A 15,305-nucleotide genomic window follows, 5' to 3' on the forward strand; every position below is an offset into this window, starting at 1 on the left:
GGAATAAACACGCCCAGGGAGGCAAAAAAAGCTCAGCCGGCACACCGCAAGGAAGAACGGCCGTCCAGAAGGTAGGCGCCGAGCCCCAATAGAGTAAAACCGTTCAACGGACGCGTCTTCAGTAGAGCGCGTCCGTTAGAACGTTCGGGATAAGCTGCCTCAGCCACGCGTGAGCGCGCTAAACCAAAACAGGGTCCCGAGACCCGGGTAAAACAGCGCGCTGCCAGCAATACAGTAATAACAACGCTAAACTGAAACGCAATGCAAATATGGAAATGCTGTAACACAAATATGACAAAAACAGGCACCGTAAATATAAATATATATAAGCTAAGAAAGAACGTGACTTATCTTGACTGCGAGCAGCAAGAAAGAGGGCTGGTCGCAGTCAAGCTTGGTTTAGACATACCATCCATGGTTTCTGATTGGTGTATTCGTTATTATGTTTTTCTCTCCCATTGGCTTCCGTGTTGTAAGCCTTTTTTGGGAGTTGTAGTTTTCTTGACTGCTGCTGTTAAAATTAAAGCAAGTAAGAGAAGCATAATAGGAGCCTCCGTTCTTGACATAAAATCAAAGTGCGACCCTCACGACCTTTAATTGCGCCCCCCTCGTGAACAGCAGCACTGTGAAATTGGCATACTTTTATTTATACTTTATCTAAGTGGCCTAGACAACTTATCTTTAGGAACACATTTAGCTTTAAAGATATCTTGCACTAGACATGTAAGAACATGATAAACTATTAGCAAACTTAAAAAATGTGTTTAAGTGCATGAGCGTGAGAGAGCGTAGTTTAAATATTACATATTATAGACGTGCAATGCTTATGTTTTAACAAATACTGCATTAACAATATTATTAATTGAAACATATTAAACGTGGAGAATTGTTCACATGTGTAAACTAGTGTCAACTGTAAGAAATAATCATTCATATTATACCTAACGTTAACACGTATAAAACTGCATTTATTAGAATTCGTATATCTTAAGTTAACGTGAGTCGAGAACTAGCTGTGCAACTCTCATATTAAAGCGTATTTTCTGTTTCTCCAGTGTCCTGACTTGCAAAAGACCATGACCCAGCGATTGTTCTTTTCTTTACTTGTTTGCAACAATGCTAGATTTTCTCATCCGCATGCTAGCAGCTTTTAGTATAAAATTATGAACTTCGAAACAATTATGGAAACTTCCAAGGACGGTAAAGCGTGGAGAAGAGAACTTTTGACCTGATGTGTGCCAAAGAAATGAAGTAACCCAGGATGTGCCACCTACGAAAAACGTCAATTATGAAGACCAATTAGGAGTTAGAGAAATATCATGAAATGACAAATGCATTACTTAATGTATAATTTGATAGGTTACCGATAGTGGGGTGTAGTGACTGTCCAATATAATTTTGGGGGAATGTATTACGAAAAAGGGATAATAACCCATGACACAAGAGACAAAGCGCATTAGGTAGGGAATGATATCGATTGCATCCAGAAACTCTGTCACTCTATTTGGTGATTTGAGACTTAGATAAAACCATCCTTGCCCATAGACTGCCCCATTATACTTTCCCCCTTATGAGGAAAGTGTCCCTTGCCTTTTACTTAGATAGACTGACGGTGATCTAACTGATGTCCTGAAGACGAAGACTGATCCTGTATGCTGACCTATTCTGAGGAGGGTAATTATAGATATTGCTAATGGAAATTCATTTATTTGCCTTTTCTTTCTAGGTACCAACTGCTGTGTGTTTTTCTTTAGAGACCTTAATTAGATGTTTTTCCAAATTAATGTTCTAAATTGTTTTGCATGAAGCCCAACATGCTAATGCTAATTAGAGGTTAGATGAGGCATTCATCCCGACTGACAAAACTGACGTGACTGACGTAGTGCTATGCTGAATTAGGACCTTTAGGAGGTTCTATGTATCGCGATCTGCTTATATTCACTTGATTGTCTTATGCTTCTGATCTTTGCATTATTGAAAGCTTATCATGGTTGCCGTCTTGTGATTATGTTCATTTGCTTCTTGGTTTTGAGATTAATACATTTGCTATTAGATTGTAATTAATAGGGAATAAAATTCACAAAAACTCCATTAAGGTGTGGTTATTCATGACTGAAAGGTCATGGTTGCGCCAAAGGTATATTGATGCCTAAAGTGAAATACATTGTGGTGATATATGTTGACAATGTTATTGACGTATTGATAGACATATTGATTAGTTATCTCGTCCTACGGTGTCTCACCACTGGGTCCAAAGATTCATTGGCCTAAAACGAGTCCTGATGTGTATAAATTAACATAGACGGACACGTTAGCAATTCTGGTAGCAGAGTGACGGTTTGGCCCTTGGGGGCCCTAGGACGGAGTTTCATTGTTTAATTTGTTTTTCTATGATAATGCAATTTGGAGAGATGATGAGTTGCTAGGTTCGCCATGGCTTTCCTGGGATCTCGGAGCCTGCCTAAATGAGTTGGGAATGTTCTTGGCGCCATAGTATGCGTGGTTAGGGTCTTTGCGCTTATTAAATCTTATGCATCTTGCAAGTGGTTGTGAATATTTGCGTGTGTATAGGCCAAATTAAGTGTTGTTTAGAAGGAGTGGGCGTACTCCACAGTATGAGAGTAGGGAAGTCTGCGTACTTCATGTGAATGCAGCGCTTATTGCTCAAAATTATCCACGTGGTTGGTTGTTGTATACGGACCTATTGAGGTCTAAGACTCCGGAGTATAATGATAAATGTGGTTTATGTTGTAATCTGTGCGGTTTAATAGGTCAATCGGGCGTGGTTGACAAGTCAAGTTTCGAGTTTTGATGCATGTGTGAAACCTTCGATGGAGATTTGACAAGTTCTAAAGTGCACTAGAAGGAGTCATTGACAAGTCGAGAGTAGGATTTGCAGGTCGAATTCTGCTTGCGTATGTGGGAACTGAGAAGGAGAAAGTAGCTGCCGAGGCTTCAAGTGAAATCTCTGTAAAGTTCTGAAGCTAATGTGTTACCCTTCCTGTAGTAAACCGGCAGATTTGTGTTGTCATTTTAAGTGCTCGCAATAATTTGCATTAGTTTGTATGAGTTGTAAAGAGTTAGTGAGGTGTGGACAAGCAGCAAGACTTTGTCAGCTGCAGTGTGAGTGAGTGTGACGTCAGTGGTGCCGCGCTGAGATAGGTCAGATGCCGAGAGGGGTCGCGCACGGATTGGCTGCCGTCCGTGAGAGGCAATAGGTTGAGAAAAGGGTAGGTGAAGAGTGTCCTGGGAACTAAGCCGTTTTCTGATTAAATACGAAATAAAGAATTGCAAAAATTAATTTTGTCAAGGCATTCAAAAGCGCTTTGAAGGTAGATGTATATATTGTTGCAACCGATGGGGAACCTACACCACCTGAGGGTACTCCAGCTTATACAGTTATGGAAGAAAAGGGCGTTGCACCCTGTTTATGGATGAAACAATGGCGCAAATTAACAGAGAAAGAAGGGTGTCTAGCGTTTCCTGAACATGGAACATTCAATCCAAAGGTGTTCGAAAATTTGAGGTGGATGTTAAGTGTACAGAAACCACCTCCGAGACCGGCACAATACGAGGCTTTGGCAATTTGGGACCTGATGGCTCTTAAACATAGGCAAGAAAGGTTTCACAGAAGATTGAAAAGAGCAGAAAACTCCTATGCAGAGGCTAGATGGGACAATGAGAACAAAATGTGGAGACGAGGAATAGTAGATGGGTTAAAGTTGTTTCCAGCAATAACACAGGGAGAAGAGACACAGGGAAAGAAAGCTTCTTGCAAAACCGACAAAGATTCAGGCAAAACTAAAGAGAACAAAAGGTCCTGGGAAGAAGAAGATGATTCGGATGATGAGGCGTTTATGGATAGATTGTTACATGATCGTCCGCCACCATATGCGGTGAGCGACAGTGCTCCAAGTACTAGCTTGGACCCTGGGAACCAGACGAAGGAAAAGGGAGTTACTGATACGGTACAAACTAGTGATACAGTCTTGATACAGAATGGTGTCAGTGTACCCACTGCAACAGACTTGCCGATACAGTTACAGCCTCCACCGCAGATAAAAAGAATTTACCCTGATGTCCCAGTGCTTGAGACTACCACGAACTTGGTGGTGCCGCCAGACCCGATATATACCAAGCCGAGGTTAATACAGATCGAGTCAACTCCAAAGTTAGTGTCTCAACCGCCACAGCTGATACCTGGGTATAACCCCGTAGCGGGTCCACTGATAGAACCTGTACCAGGTACATTAGAGCAGACTTATGGTGTTGAAGCTCCAAGAAGCTTGGGACCGGGTCAGACATCTGCCGCTATATCGCTACCTAATACTGTTGTTCCCCCGGTGCCGTTATACGCACAGGAGAAAACAAGGACGTGTGAACAGGGAGTTATGACTCATGAAGCGATAAGAGGAGGGCCTATTAGAACTCCACAATTAATGACCCAGGGAGAACAGGTATACGAACAACCGAGACCCTTGATGGACCTTAGTCCAATTGGGGCACCTCTTGAAGCAATGCGTCAAGCAGGGTTGGGAGTCTTGACTCCCCAAACTATGAGTGCGAATACCTCTCACACTCCAATGATACATGCAGGGAACATTTCACTGCAGGGTTTTACAGTACAACAGTTAAATGAGTGGTTAGAGAAAACTTGTACTTCACAAAAGACTACAGTGACCACAGTTGAGCCTGAAAAAGAAAAACAAGATGAATACTTGAATCTTGTACGACTGGGAGCAGAAGCTGCTGAGTTGGTGGAAGGAACAATGGGAGTGAATATGTTGGAATCATACACTGAGGCAGAATTGAGGTACTTGTGCCCTAAGATTACCAAAGAGGTAGGCAAGGTGCACCAGAGATTAACGAATTTGGCAGACAAATACAATGTCAATATTGGAAACACTAAACATTTGAAAAGGAGCTACAGATTAGATTTTGACACTAAAGATTTTGAGCACATGAGATCAGCAGGCATGAAGACACACTTGAAAGAGCTGTTGCAAAGTGCACAAATTTGGGGTGCACTAGAGAAATGGGAAGGCCGATGGGCAAAGAAAAGAGATAAGGGAAAAAGAGATAGCTCAGGGTCTAGTGAAACACCGACCACACCCAATTTAGACACTGTGAAAATCCTACCTATGAGAGAAACAGCTGGTGGTGTCTTAGTGCATGTGCCTTGGTCTAGGGGAGACATTTTATCCTTTACGAATGATTATCCTAGGTTAAGAGAAAAGCCGATCGAGTGGTATCAACAGACAGATAGGTTCGTGAAGTTTGCGAAGTGTCTCTGGGAAGACTTAAATACTTTGTTTGAGATCACTGTTCCGCCAGATTTGTGGCTCGAGTGCAAAAGAGGGGTAGATTGGCCCACGAAGGAGCCAGCAAGGGATAAGGTGACTGGAGCACCTTCTGAAGAGGTGATGAAATATCATCACAAAGTGATTGAGTTTTTGAAGCAAAAAGTGTCGCCGAAGGTGACCGATTGGCAGAAAATCGACCGGACCTCTCAAGAGGTTAAAGAGTCAATACATGCGTATTATGAGAGATTGTTGAAAGCGTTCAAACATTACAGTGGTACTGAGACTATTGAACCGAAGGATATGAACCATCTTGTGTTTAGGTTCGTCGAATGGCTGAGACTGGAGGTCAGCCAGATGATTAAGAATCATTTGATTTGTTGGCAAGCTAAACCAATTGATGAAGTGTTACAGTACGTGAAATACTGTAGCGATTAAATTGAGTTGAAGCAGAAAAAGTTGAAGGAGAAAGTGATGGTGATGCAGATAAGGGCTGCACAAGCTGGAATGCAGGGAAATGGTGTTCAGCAAATGATACAGCAACAACCGCAAATGAATGGTGTGTTTCAGGCACAACCGAGAGGCAGAGGTCGAGGGTTTGTGAACCGTGGTTCGGACATGAATAATGTCGTTATTCAAAATGATGGTCAGGGAATGAAAAGGATGTCACCATGTCATGCGTGCGGGGGCATGGGCATTGGAAATGGGATTGTCTGAATATGGTGCAGGATGGTGCAGTTCAGCAGAGCATTAATGTCGGCACATTACAAAATTCACGAGGCCCAAAAATGAGACACCAGAACCCGAATTTTAAGAATAATTTGGTGCAAATGCCAGGGGTACAACCCATGCAGCAGATGCAAATGCCACGTTTCCAAACAGTGTCAGTGCAACGAATGCAGCAGCAGATACCTATGGTGCCTAGACAGCAAATGCAGTTACCCATAGCTCCAATGGGACAGCAACAGGTGACGCTTCCTCAGCAGGTCACAGGCCAGGTAACAAATCAAAACAACACTGTACAACAATTCCCATTACGAGGTGAAAGTGACATGAATGAGGATTGGTCAGATGATAGCTCAGACAGTGAAGAGTGCAGACTTGCAGCATCCTTAGAGGTAGATCGGAGAGGCCCATATGTAGAAGGAAAGGTAATGGGCTATAAGGTTTCATTTTTAGTTGACACGGGAGCTACACGCTCTACGGTTCGAAGTGCAGAAGTACCGAGATTACCTCTTTCAGGGCGCACCATACGAGTGGTCGGAGTGGCAAATCAGTACCTGACCAACCCAATTACTGACCCAGTACAGGTGGAAATTGGAAATTTGCAGGGTCTGCATAGATTTGTTGTATGCGATTCAAGTCCAGTGTCCTTACTAGGGAGAGATTTATTATGTAAGACCAAATGTTCAATTACCTGTTCCAATGGTGGAATAGAAGTACAGACAAACAGTGACGATGAGGGTCAATTAATAGAGGAAGGAGGAGAGACAAATGAGGATTACCCTCTAATCACTCTATTCCCAGTGTTTAACTTGATCGATCTACCTGCTGACCTGCAAGGGTCTGTAACAGAGAAAGTGTGGGATTTGACTGGAAAGGAGGTTGGATTAATCAAGGGAGTAGAGTCAGTCAAGGTGCAGATAAAGCCAAATGCAGTGTTCCCACAAGTGCCACAATACCACATGACTCAGGATGTCCTCATTGAAGTAACACAGATAGTTGCAGATTTTCTCAGACAGGGAGTTTTGAAAGAGGTTTTGAGCAGCCCGTGTAACTCTCCTATTATGGGTTTGAAGAAGCCCTGTGGGAAGGTTCGAATTGTGCAGGACTTGAGAAAAATAAACGAAATTGTGATAAAATGCTGCCCTGTGGTACCTAATCCAGCAGTAATAATGTTTCAGGTTCCATGTGATGCTGAATGGTTTACCGTGGTAGACCTATCACAAGCATTTTTCTCGATACCTCTTCATGAAGACAGCCAATTTTTGTTCAGTTTCAAATTCCTGGATAAGGTGTACAGTTGGTGCAGAATTCCTCAGGGGTTTTCTGAGTCACCATCCATCTTCAATCAGATTTTGAAGAAGGATTTGGAACCTCTTGTGCTGCCTTTCAATTCAACACTTGTGCAGTACATCGATGATTTGCTGATTGCATCTAAAACCAGAGACAGCTGTAAATATGATACAATTGCTTTGTTGAATCATTTGGGAAAGAATGGACATAAGGTGTCACCTAAGAAGTTGCAATACTGTCAAAAAGAAGTGAAATATTTGGGACATTTGATTGAGAAAGGGTCCCAAAGAATATCAAAAGAGAGAATAACAGCTGTTTTACAAATGAATCCCCCAACAACAAAAAGAGATGTCAGGATGTTCCTGGGAATGGTGGGCTACTATCGTCAGTGGATACCCAACTTCTCGATCATTTCAAAACCCTTAATAAAATTGACAGGAAAAGAGGTCAAGGATGAACCATATACAATCACTTTGACAAAAGAGGAGCTTGAATCATTTTTAGAGTTAAAGGAGTGCTTGTGCAGGGCTCCAGCATTAGGAATGCCTGATTATGAGAAACCTTTTCTGTTGTTCTGTCATGAACGTGATGCTTGTTCTTTATCTGTTTTAACACAGGTCCACGGAGATGCAAATCGCCCTGTAGCATATTTTTCAGCTACTTTGGACCCTGTCGCAGCAGCCTTACCGGGTTGTTTGCGAGCAGTCGCAGCAGTTGGTCAAAGCCTTTCACAATGTGAAGGCATAGTCATGGGATACCCTCTGACAGTAATGGTTCCACATTCTGTCGAAATTCTGTTGACACGAACTAAGACGCAACACATGACAAATGCACGACTTACCAAATATGAGACGATTATTCTGGGGTCACCAAATGTTACATTAAAGAGATGCACTGTGTTGAACCCGGCAACTTTACTTCCCAATGAGAATACAGAGATCAAAGATGAGGAAGAATTCGAGCATGACTGTCTTGAGGTGACTGAGCTCTGTACCAAACCTGGCCCAGACATACAGGATACCCAGTTAAAAGAAAATGATTGTATTATGTTTGTTGATGGGTCCTGTTTAAGAGATTCAGCAGGAACATTGAGAGCCGGTTACGCAGTATGCACCATAACTGGCATAGTCGAAGCCTCCTGGCTCGAGAAGGTGTTTTCTGCACAGGTGGCAGAACTAATAGCTCTTACAAAAGCCTGCCACGCTGCTGTAAATTTGAAAGTCACTATCTATACTGACAGCAGATATGGATTTGGAATTGTGCATGATTTTGGCCAACTCTGGTCACAGAGGGGTTTCATGACCTCCTCTGGTTCACCTGTGAAAAATGGAGAACAAATAAGAGATTTGTTACATGCGATTCAGTTACCTCTTGAAGTTGCCGTGGTGAAGTGCAGTGCTCACACCAGATCACAAGATTTTGTATCAATGGGGAATGGTTATGCAGACCAAGTTGCAAGATTTTGTGCATTGAACTGTATATCATTTAAGGATCAGTGGGAATTGTTACCACAACCTAAAAATGACACGAGTTTAAGCCTAGCATTACGAGTGGTTGATACCTTAGATGAACTAAAGACATTACAAAGCCGTGCTAGCAAAGAAGAAAAACGTACCTGGCAGAAAATGCAGTGTGTACAAAGGGCAGATGATATGTGGGTTTCAGAAGAGGGAAAATTGGTTCTACCAAATAGTCTTTTGTCACAATTTGCCCGATTACATCATGGGCAGGCACATTTAGGAAGAGATGCCATGATCAGATCCTTTAAGATTGATTGGTTCAATCCAAAATTCAGACATGCCGCAGAAATTACTTGTCACAGGTGCGTCATCTGTCAACAGATGAACGCTGGAAAAGGAACTGTGGTAACTTTGAGCCACACTGGGAGAGCTGGAGGTCCATTCAACAAAATGCAAATGGATTTCATCGAAATGCCTGTTTGTGGAGGATTGAAGTACGTGTTGGTGATTGTGTGTGTTTTCAGTCTTTGGATTGAGGCATATCCCACACGTAGGAATGACAGTCTTACAGTTGCAAAACTACTACTAAGAGAATTAATACCAAGGTTCGGGTTTCCGGTTTCTATAGAATCAGATAGGGGAAGACACTTCGACAATGAGGTGATTAAACTCCTGTGTGCCGCACTCAACATTGAACAGAAGTTGCATTGTAGCTATCGCCCTGAAGCATCAGGACTAGTTGAACAGATGAATGGCACCTTAAAATCAAGAATAGCAAAGATGTGTGCAGCAACAAACATGAAGTGGCCAGATGCATTACCTCTAGTACTAATGTCTATGAGAAACACCCTAGATAAGAAAACGGGACTGTCCCCCCATGAAATCCTCATGGGCAGAGCAATGAGGTTACCAGCGGTACCTGCAAATGCACTAGTGAATATTACAGATGATATGGTGTTGGATTACTGCAAAGGTTTGGCTGACGTGATTCGCTCTTTCTCTCACCAGGTGGAAGCTAACACGTTACCACCAATCGGCGAACCAGGACACTCTCTGCAAGCTGGAGATTGGGTGGTTGTCAAGAAGCACGGGAGGAAATCGTGTCTTGAGCCACGTTGGAAGGGACCATATCAAGTAATATTGACGACCACTACTGCTGTCAAGTGTGCCGGGGTTCCCAACTGGATACATGCCAGTCACACAAAAAGGGTAACGTGTCCTGTTAAGAGGAACTTGAAGTTTCCGGTACAGCAACTTCAGGAGGAGAAGTCTCAGAGTCAGAAGTCAGTCAAGAAAGATCTGAGACTACAGGAGAGCCTACTGAGAACAGCCTTGTCCCTCAAGCTAACAGCGAGTTCGAGAGAGGTGACAGAGTGCCTATCTCAGTCAAGGCAGCAGGAGAACTAAGGCAAGGAGAGGTTCTCCCAGAAGCAGACAAATACAATTCAGAGCCCGAATTCAGTATAGAACTGGAAGACGAGAGAGAAGGAGAAGTAGTAGATTCAAACCAAAACGAATCGGAGTCTCCTGAACCAGTTGCAAGTCTGTCAGGAGAAAACACTATATCACAAGAGGAGGGTGCTGTCCAACGTACTGAAGGGAAACGCCGAAACAAGACACACAGAGGTGACAATTGGCCAGACAAACCACATCTTAGAATAAGAGAAATAGCAAACGAGACGATAGTAGAAGAGAGTGATACTTCACAGGTAGACAATCTGAGTGAAGGAGAACAACAAGGTGAACGAAGGCTAAAAAGAAAAAGGATAGCAAACAGAAGATATACAGGTCCTGAATGGGCATATGCTACAACCTCTGAATGGCAACAAGAATTCTTAGCATTCTGCTTTGATCGAGAAGTACCAGGCCAATATTACGGTACCTAAAAATAATCAACAGGAAAAATTGAATTAGTGAAAGCTGAAAAGAGAAAGAGTCTTTAGAAACTACCGGAAAGTGACACTAAACCCGGATTTGACTTTAAGAAACCTGATTGCGACAAGCTGCTAACCTGAATTGACTAAAAGGGTCCTAGAGTGAATGAAGACGCTGTAAAATACGCAAAAAGAGTTTTTGCCTTCTTAAGTTGATTGTTGATCTGCTATTCTGATTCTATATAAACATGGCTTATAGTAGCAAAGGAAGTAAGGTGTGTGGTTGGTTAGGACTTATGATAGGTGTTGTATGTGCAATAATGATTGTGGGAGTGATTGTAGGAATGCCATGGAGAGAGAAAGAAACTATTAATGCAACTTCAAAACCTGAAACTACTACTACTAATAAACTATCACCGTGGGAGAAATTTGAGCAAGATGCAAGACATCTGCATGAGGGAACTAATGCTAAAGGGGAACTTTCTACTAATGTCTTCTATCGCTTATTAAATGAGTATGTGGAAACTATGGATGCAAAAGATTGTTATGTGTGTACTAAAATTCCTTCATCTGTGCAGGAGGGAGTTACTTATCATAGCCTCCCTCTTACTTATGGAATTAGCTGCAGCTTGCTATTAACAAGATTCTATAATCAAGAGCATGTGCAATACTTCTATTCAAATTTGGATGTTGTGTTTTCTTTTGTGCCTGTGATTGAATTCTTAAATAAGTTAGCTAAAGAGCATGATATTAAAATAGTTAGAGGATTCTTAGAGCCAACACTTACATTTGGAACTGCTTATGCACATCGCAATAATTTGACTTGCTTATTGTCTCCTGTAGAGAAAAGCTTTTTAGATCACACAGATTATAGATGCAAAGCACAGAAAGAAAGGTTAGAGAAAGGCTTAGAAAAACGTACTTATGCAAATGATTACGCTTACACAGCAATTAAAACACAAGGCAAGTTAGCTATAGATGCATTACACGTAGGTAGACTCTGTATATATAGGCCGAAATCTGATCAAGACAATTTGTTTGTGGGTACGAGTGAATGTAGGCATGTGTTTTTGTTTCAGAGTAAATGGACCTTTATGTTAAATGGACAAGACCCAGCGATTCCTGGAATCTATTACATCTATGGGTTAAATGCATATTACCGTCTCCCTAAGGGATGGTATGGGACATGTTATTTGGGAATAGTATTCCCAAAGATATACCAGATTGATGATTTAAAGCAAATACCTAAAACGTCTGAATTACAAAATACTAGACAAAAGCGAGAATCAGTGGCGGCTGTCATTGGTGACATATTTGGAGCTATAATCCCATCAGTAGGGGTTATCTTAAATTCCATGAAAATTCAAAAGTTGTCTACTATTGTGGATAACATGCTGACAAATTTTACAGGAGCTATACTTCTGATGGATACTGAACTTGCTGCAGAAAGAGCTATGACTCTTCAAAATCGGCTTGCTTTAGACATTCTTTTAGCAAAGAGTGGAGGTGTGTGCAAAATGCTTAATGAACGTCATTGTTGTTCATTTATTCCAGATAACAGTAAGAAAATTAGGAGCATGCTTACTAACCTTACTAGAGATAGTACAGATTTGAAGGATTTAAAAGAACCTGGTGTTTGGGAGAAATTTGGGAAAGGAATTGCCCGAGTGGGAAGCTGGTTTACCAACATTTGGAATGGGATACTTGCAAAAATTATGATGGGTCTATTAATTGTCTTGATTTGTCTATTAGGATTATGGGGGGTATGCAAAATTAATGACAAAGTAGAAAGAAATTGGTCTAAAAGAGCTCGACAAAATGAAGAAAGTGAAAGAGAGAAAATGTTCAACGAAATATGGGAAAGCTCACATAAAGGACAAGATGTTGAAATGCGTATTATGCGCAAGGTGAAAAATTAAGATCAAAAGATTGTATGATGACGAGCGTCATCAGAGGAGGGACTAGGAGAGAGCGTAGTTTAAATATTACATATTATAGACGTGCAATGCTTATGTTTTAACAAATACTGCATTAACGATATTATTCATTGAAACATATTAAACGTGGAGAATTGTTCACATGTGTAAACTAGTGTCAACTGTAAGAAATAATCATTCATATTATACCTAACGTTAACACGTATAAAACTGCATTTATTAGAATTCGTATATCTTAAGTTAGCGTGAGTCGAGAACTAGCTGTGTAACTCTCATATTAAAGCGTATTTTCTGTTTCTCCAGTGTCCTGACTTGCAAAAGACCATGACCCAGCGATTGTTCTTTTCTTTACTTGTTTGCAACAATGCTAGATTTTCTCATCCGCATGCTAACAGCTTTTAGTATAAAATTATGAACTTCGAAACAATTATGGAAACTTCCAAGGACGGTAAAGCGTGGAGAAGAGAACTTTTGACCTGATGTGTGCCAAAGAAATGAAGTAACCCCGGATGTGCCACCTACGAAAAATGTCAATTATGAAGACCAATTAGGAGTTAGAGAAATATCATGAAATGACAAATGCATTACTTAATGTATAATTTGATAGGTTACCGATAGTGGGGTGTAGTGACTGTCCAATAGAATTTTGGGGGAATGTATTACGAAAAAGGGATAATAACCCATGACACAAGAGACAAAGCGCATTAGGTAGGGAATGATATCGATTGCGTCCAGAAACTCTTGTCACTCTATTTGGTGATTTGAGACTTAGATAAAACCATCCTTGCCCATAGACTGCCCCATTATACTTTCCCCCTTATGAGGAAAGTGTCCCTTGCTTTTAACTTAGATAGACTGACGGTGATCTAACTGATGTCCTGAAGACGAAGACTGATCCTGTATGCTGACCTATTCTGAGGAGGGTAATTATAGATATTGCTAATGGAAATTAATTTATTTGCCTTTTCTTTCTAGGTACCAACTGCTGTGTGTTTTTGTTTAGAGACCTTAATTAGATGTTTTTCCAAATTGATGTTCTAAATTGTTTTGCATGAAGCCCAACATGCTAATGCTAATTAGAGGTTAGATGAGGCATTCATCCCGACTGACAAAACTGACGTGACTGACGTAGTGCTATGCTGAATTAGGACCTTTAGGAGGTTCTATGTATCGCGATCTGCTTATATTCACTTGATTGTCTTATGCTTCTGATCTATGCATTATTGAAAGCTTATCATGGTTGTCGTCTTGTGATTATGTTCATTTGCTTCTTGGTTTTGAGATTAATACATTTGCTATTAGATTATAATTAATAGGGAATAAAATTCACAAAAACTCCATTAAGGTGTGGTTATTCATGACTGAAAGGTCATGGTTGCACCGAAGGTATATTGATGCCTAAAGTGAAATACATTGTGGTGATATATGTTGACAATGTTATTGAAGTATTGATAGACATATTGATTAGTTATCTCATCCTACGGTGTCTCACCACTGGGTCCAAAGATTCATTGGCCTAAAACGAGTCCTGATGTGTATAAATTAACATAGACGGACGCGTTAGCAAGCGTTTTACCTTACTTTGCATGCCCCCCTCCTCCACTCCCCCGCCCCACCTTCTATCACCCTCCTACTCTCGGCCTACTGGTACCAGTGCGGCCCTCGGGCATGCCACAGACAGTGTTTTGTGGCCCCAGGGGAAATGCTTGCGAGTACCAATGAGCTAGCCTGTTGCAGAGCTTCAAATCTACATTTATGTTATTTTTCTTATAAGGCTGTATATGTGAGGACAACTACCGACATTAAACAGTGCGATCTTGCCCAAGGAATCCAGTAATGTATCCACTTATAGCCCTGCCTCCTTCCTCATCCGCCCCGCCCCTCCATACTCACCCGTCTTGCTGAAGGCTGTTTGCACCCTGATCTTCTGGGCGGACAAAAATGAATACGTGGACAGTGGTGCCAAGTATTTACAGCTGAGTACACGCCGTTGCGAGCACCCTCTTCCTTTGAGAATTTGCCTCCCTGCGATCGCGGCAGCAGGAGGCGCCATAATACAAACTCAAAGCATCCGCAAGTTGTCCGCTGTCAAGTCATTAATACAAGCACAAGTGATTTTCAAAAGAAGCCATTATTAGCAAAAAACAAGGCCCAAACAAGCCCTTGCCCTCATATAGAGAAAGAGTGGCTACTAAATTAAAGTAATGGAAAAGTAATTGTCCATTAGAGAACTAAGCTGTCTCCAGAAAGCATTTTCTCTTTAGTAAACTAAATAAATTGTCAACAATAACATTTATTAAGGGACTCGGCTGCTTTCGTTCATGATTGGACGCCATGTTGGTAAGGAAACATTCTAACTGTATTTGAGACCGGAAGTGCATTATTCTGCCAATGAGTTCCTTAGCTCTGCGCTTTTAGAGGTCGTTCTTTGAAATCAATTATTACAAAAGCAGACCTCAAATCCGCATAATTGTTTTATTCTAAATACAGTGCCGTGCTATTTTAGTGGAGAAATATAAAAATAATATATAATGTAAATATATTTAATTGATAAATAAATATATTTAACGGGTACGTACATGAGACATAATACACATAACGTTCCCTTACATTTTTGCCGAATAGCTCTACCAGTTAAAAATGGCTGCCGTTTTCGGAAGCATGGGATAAATATCAACCTTAGCCATAGCTTGCCCTTCTTTTCTGTATTGACTGAGG

General features: G+C 41.3%; 1 protein-coding gene across 2 annotated transcripts in view; it reads right to left on the reverse strand.

Annotated features, from left to right (window-relative positions):
• MCUR1 (mitochondrial calcium uniporter regulator 1) overlaps window positions 1–14,707 on the reverse strand; it is a 179,961-nt gene extending 165,254 nt beyond the window's left edge. For both annotated transcript variants that reach the window (XM_069218178.1, XM_069218167.1), the window contains exon 1: window positions 14,481–14,707. In XM_069218178.1, coding sequence (XP_069074279.1) covers window positions 14,481–14,640 — 160 coding nt within the window. In that variant the 5' untranslated portion in view covers window positions 14,641–14,707. The remainder of the gene's footprint in view (window positions 1–14,480) is intronic.
• Window positions 14,708–15,305: the final 598 nt, after the last annotated feature.

Source organism: Pleurodeles waltl, chromosome 2_1 (genome assembly GCF_031143425.1).
Source record: "Pleurodeles waltl isolate 20211129_DDA chromosome 2_1, aPleWal1.hap1.20221129, whole genome shotgun sequence".
Lineage (NCBI taxonomy): Eukaryota > Metazoa > Chordata > Amphibia > Caudata > Salamandridae > Pleurodeles > Pleurodeles waltl.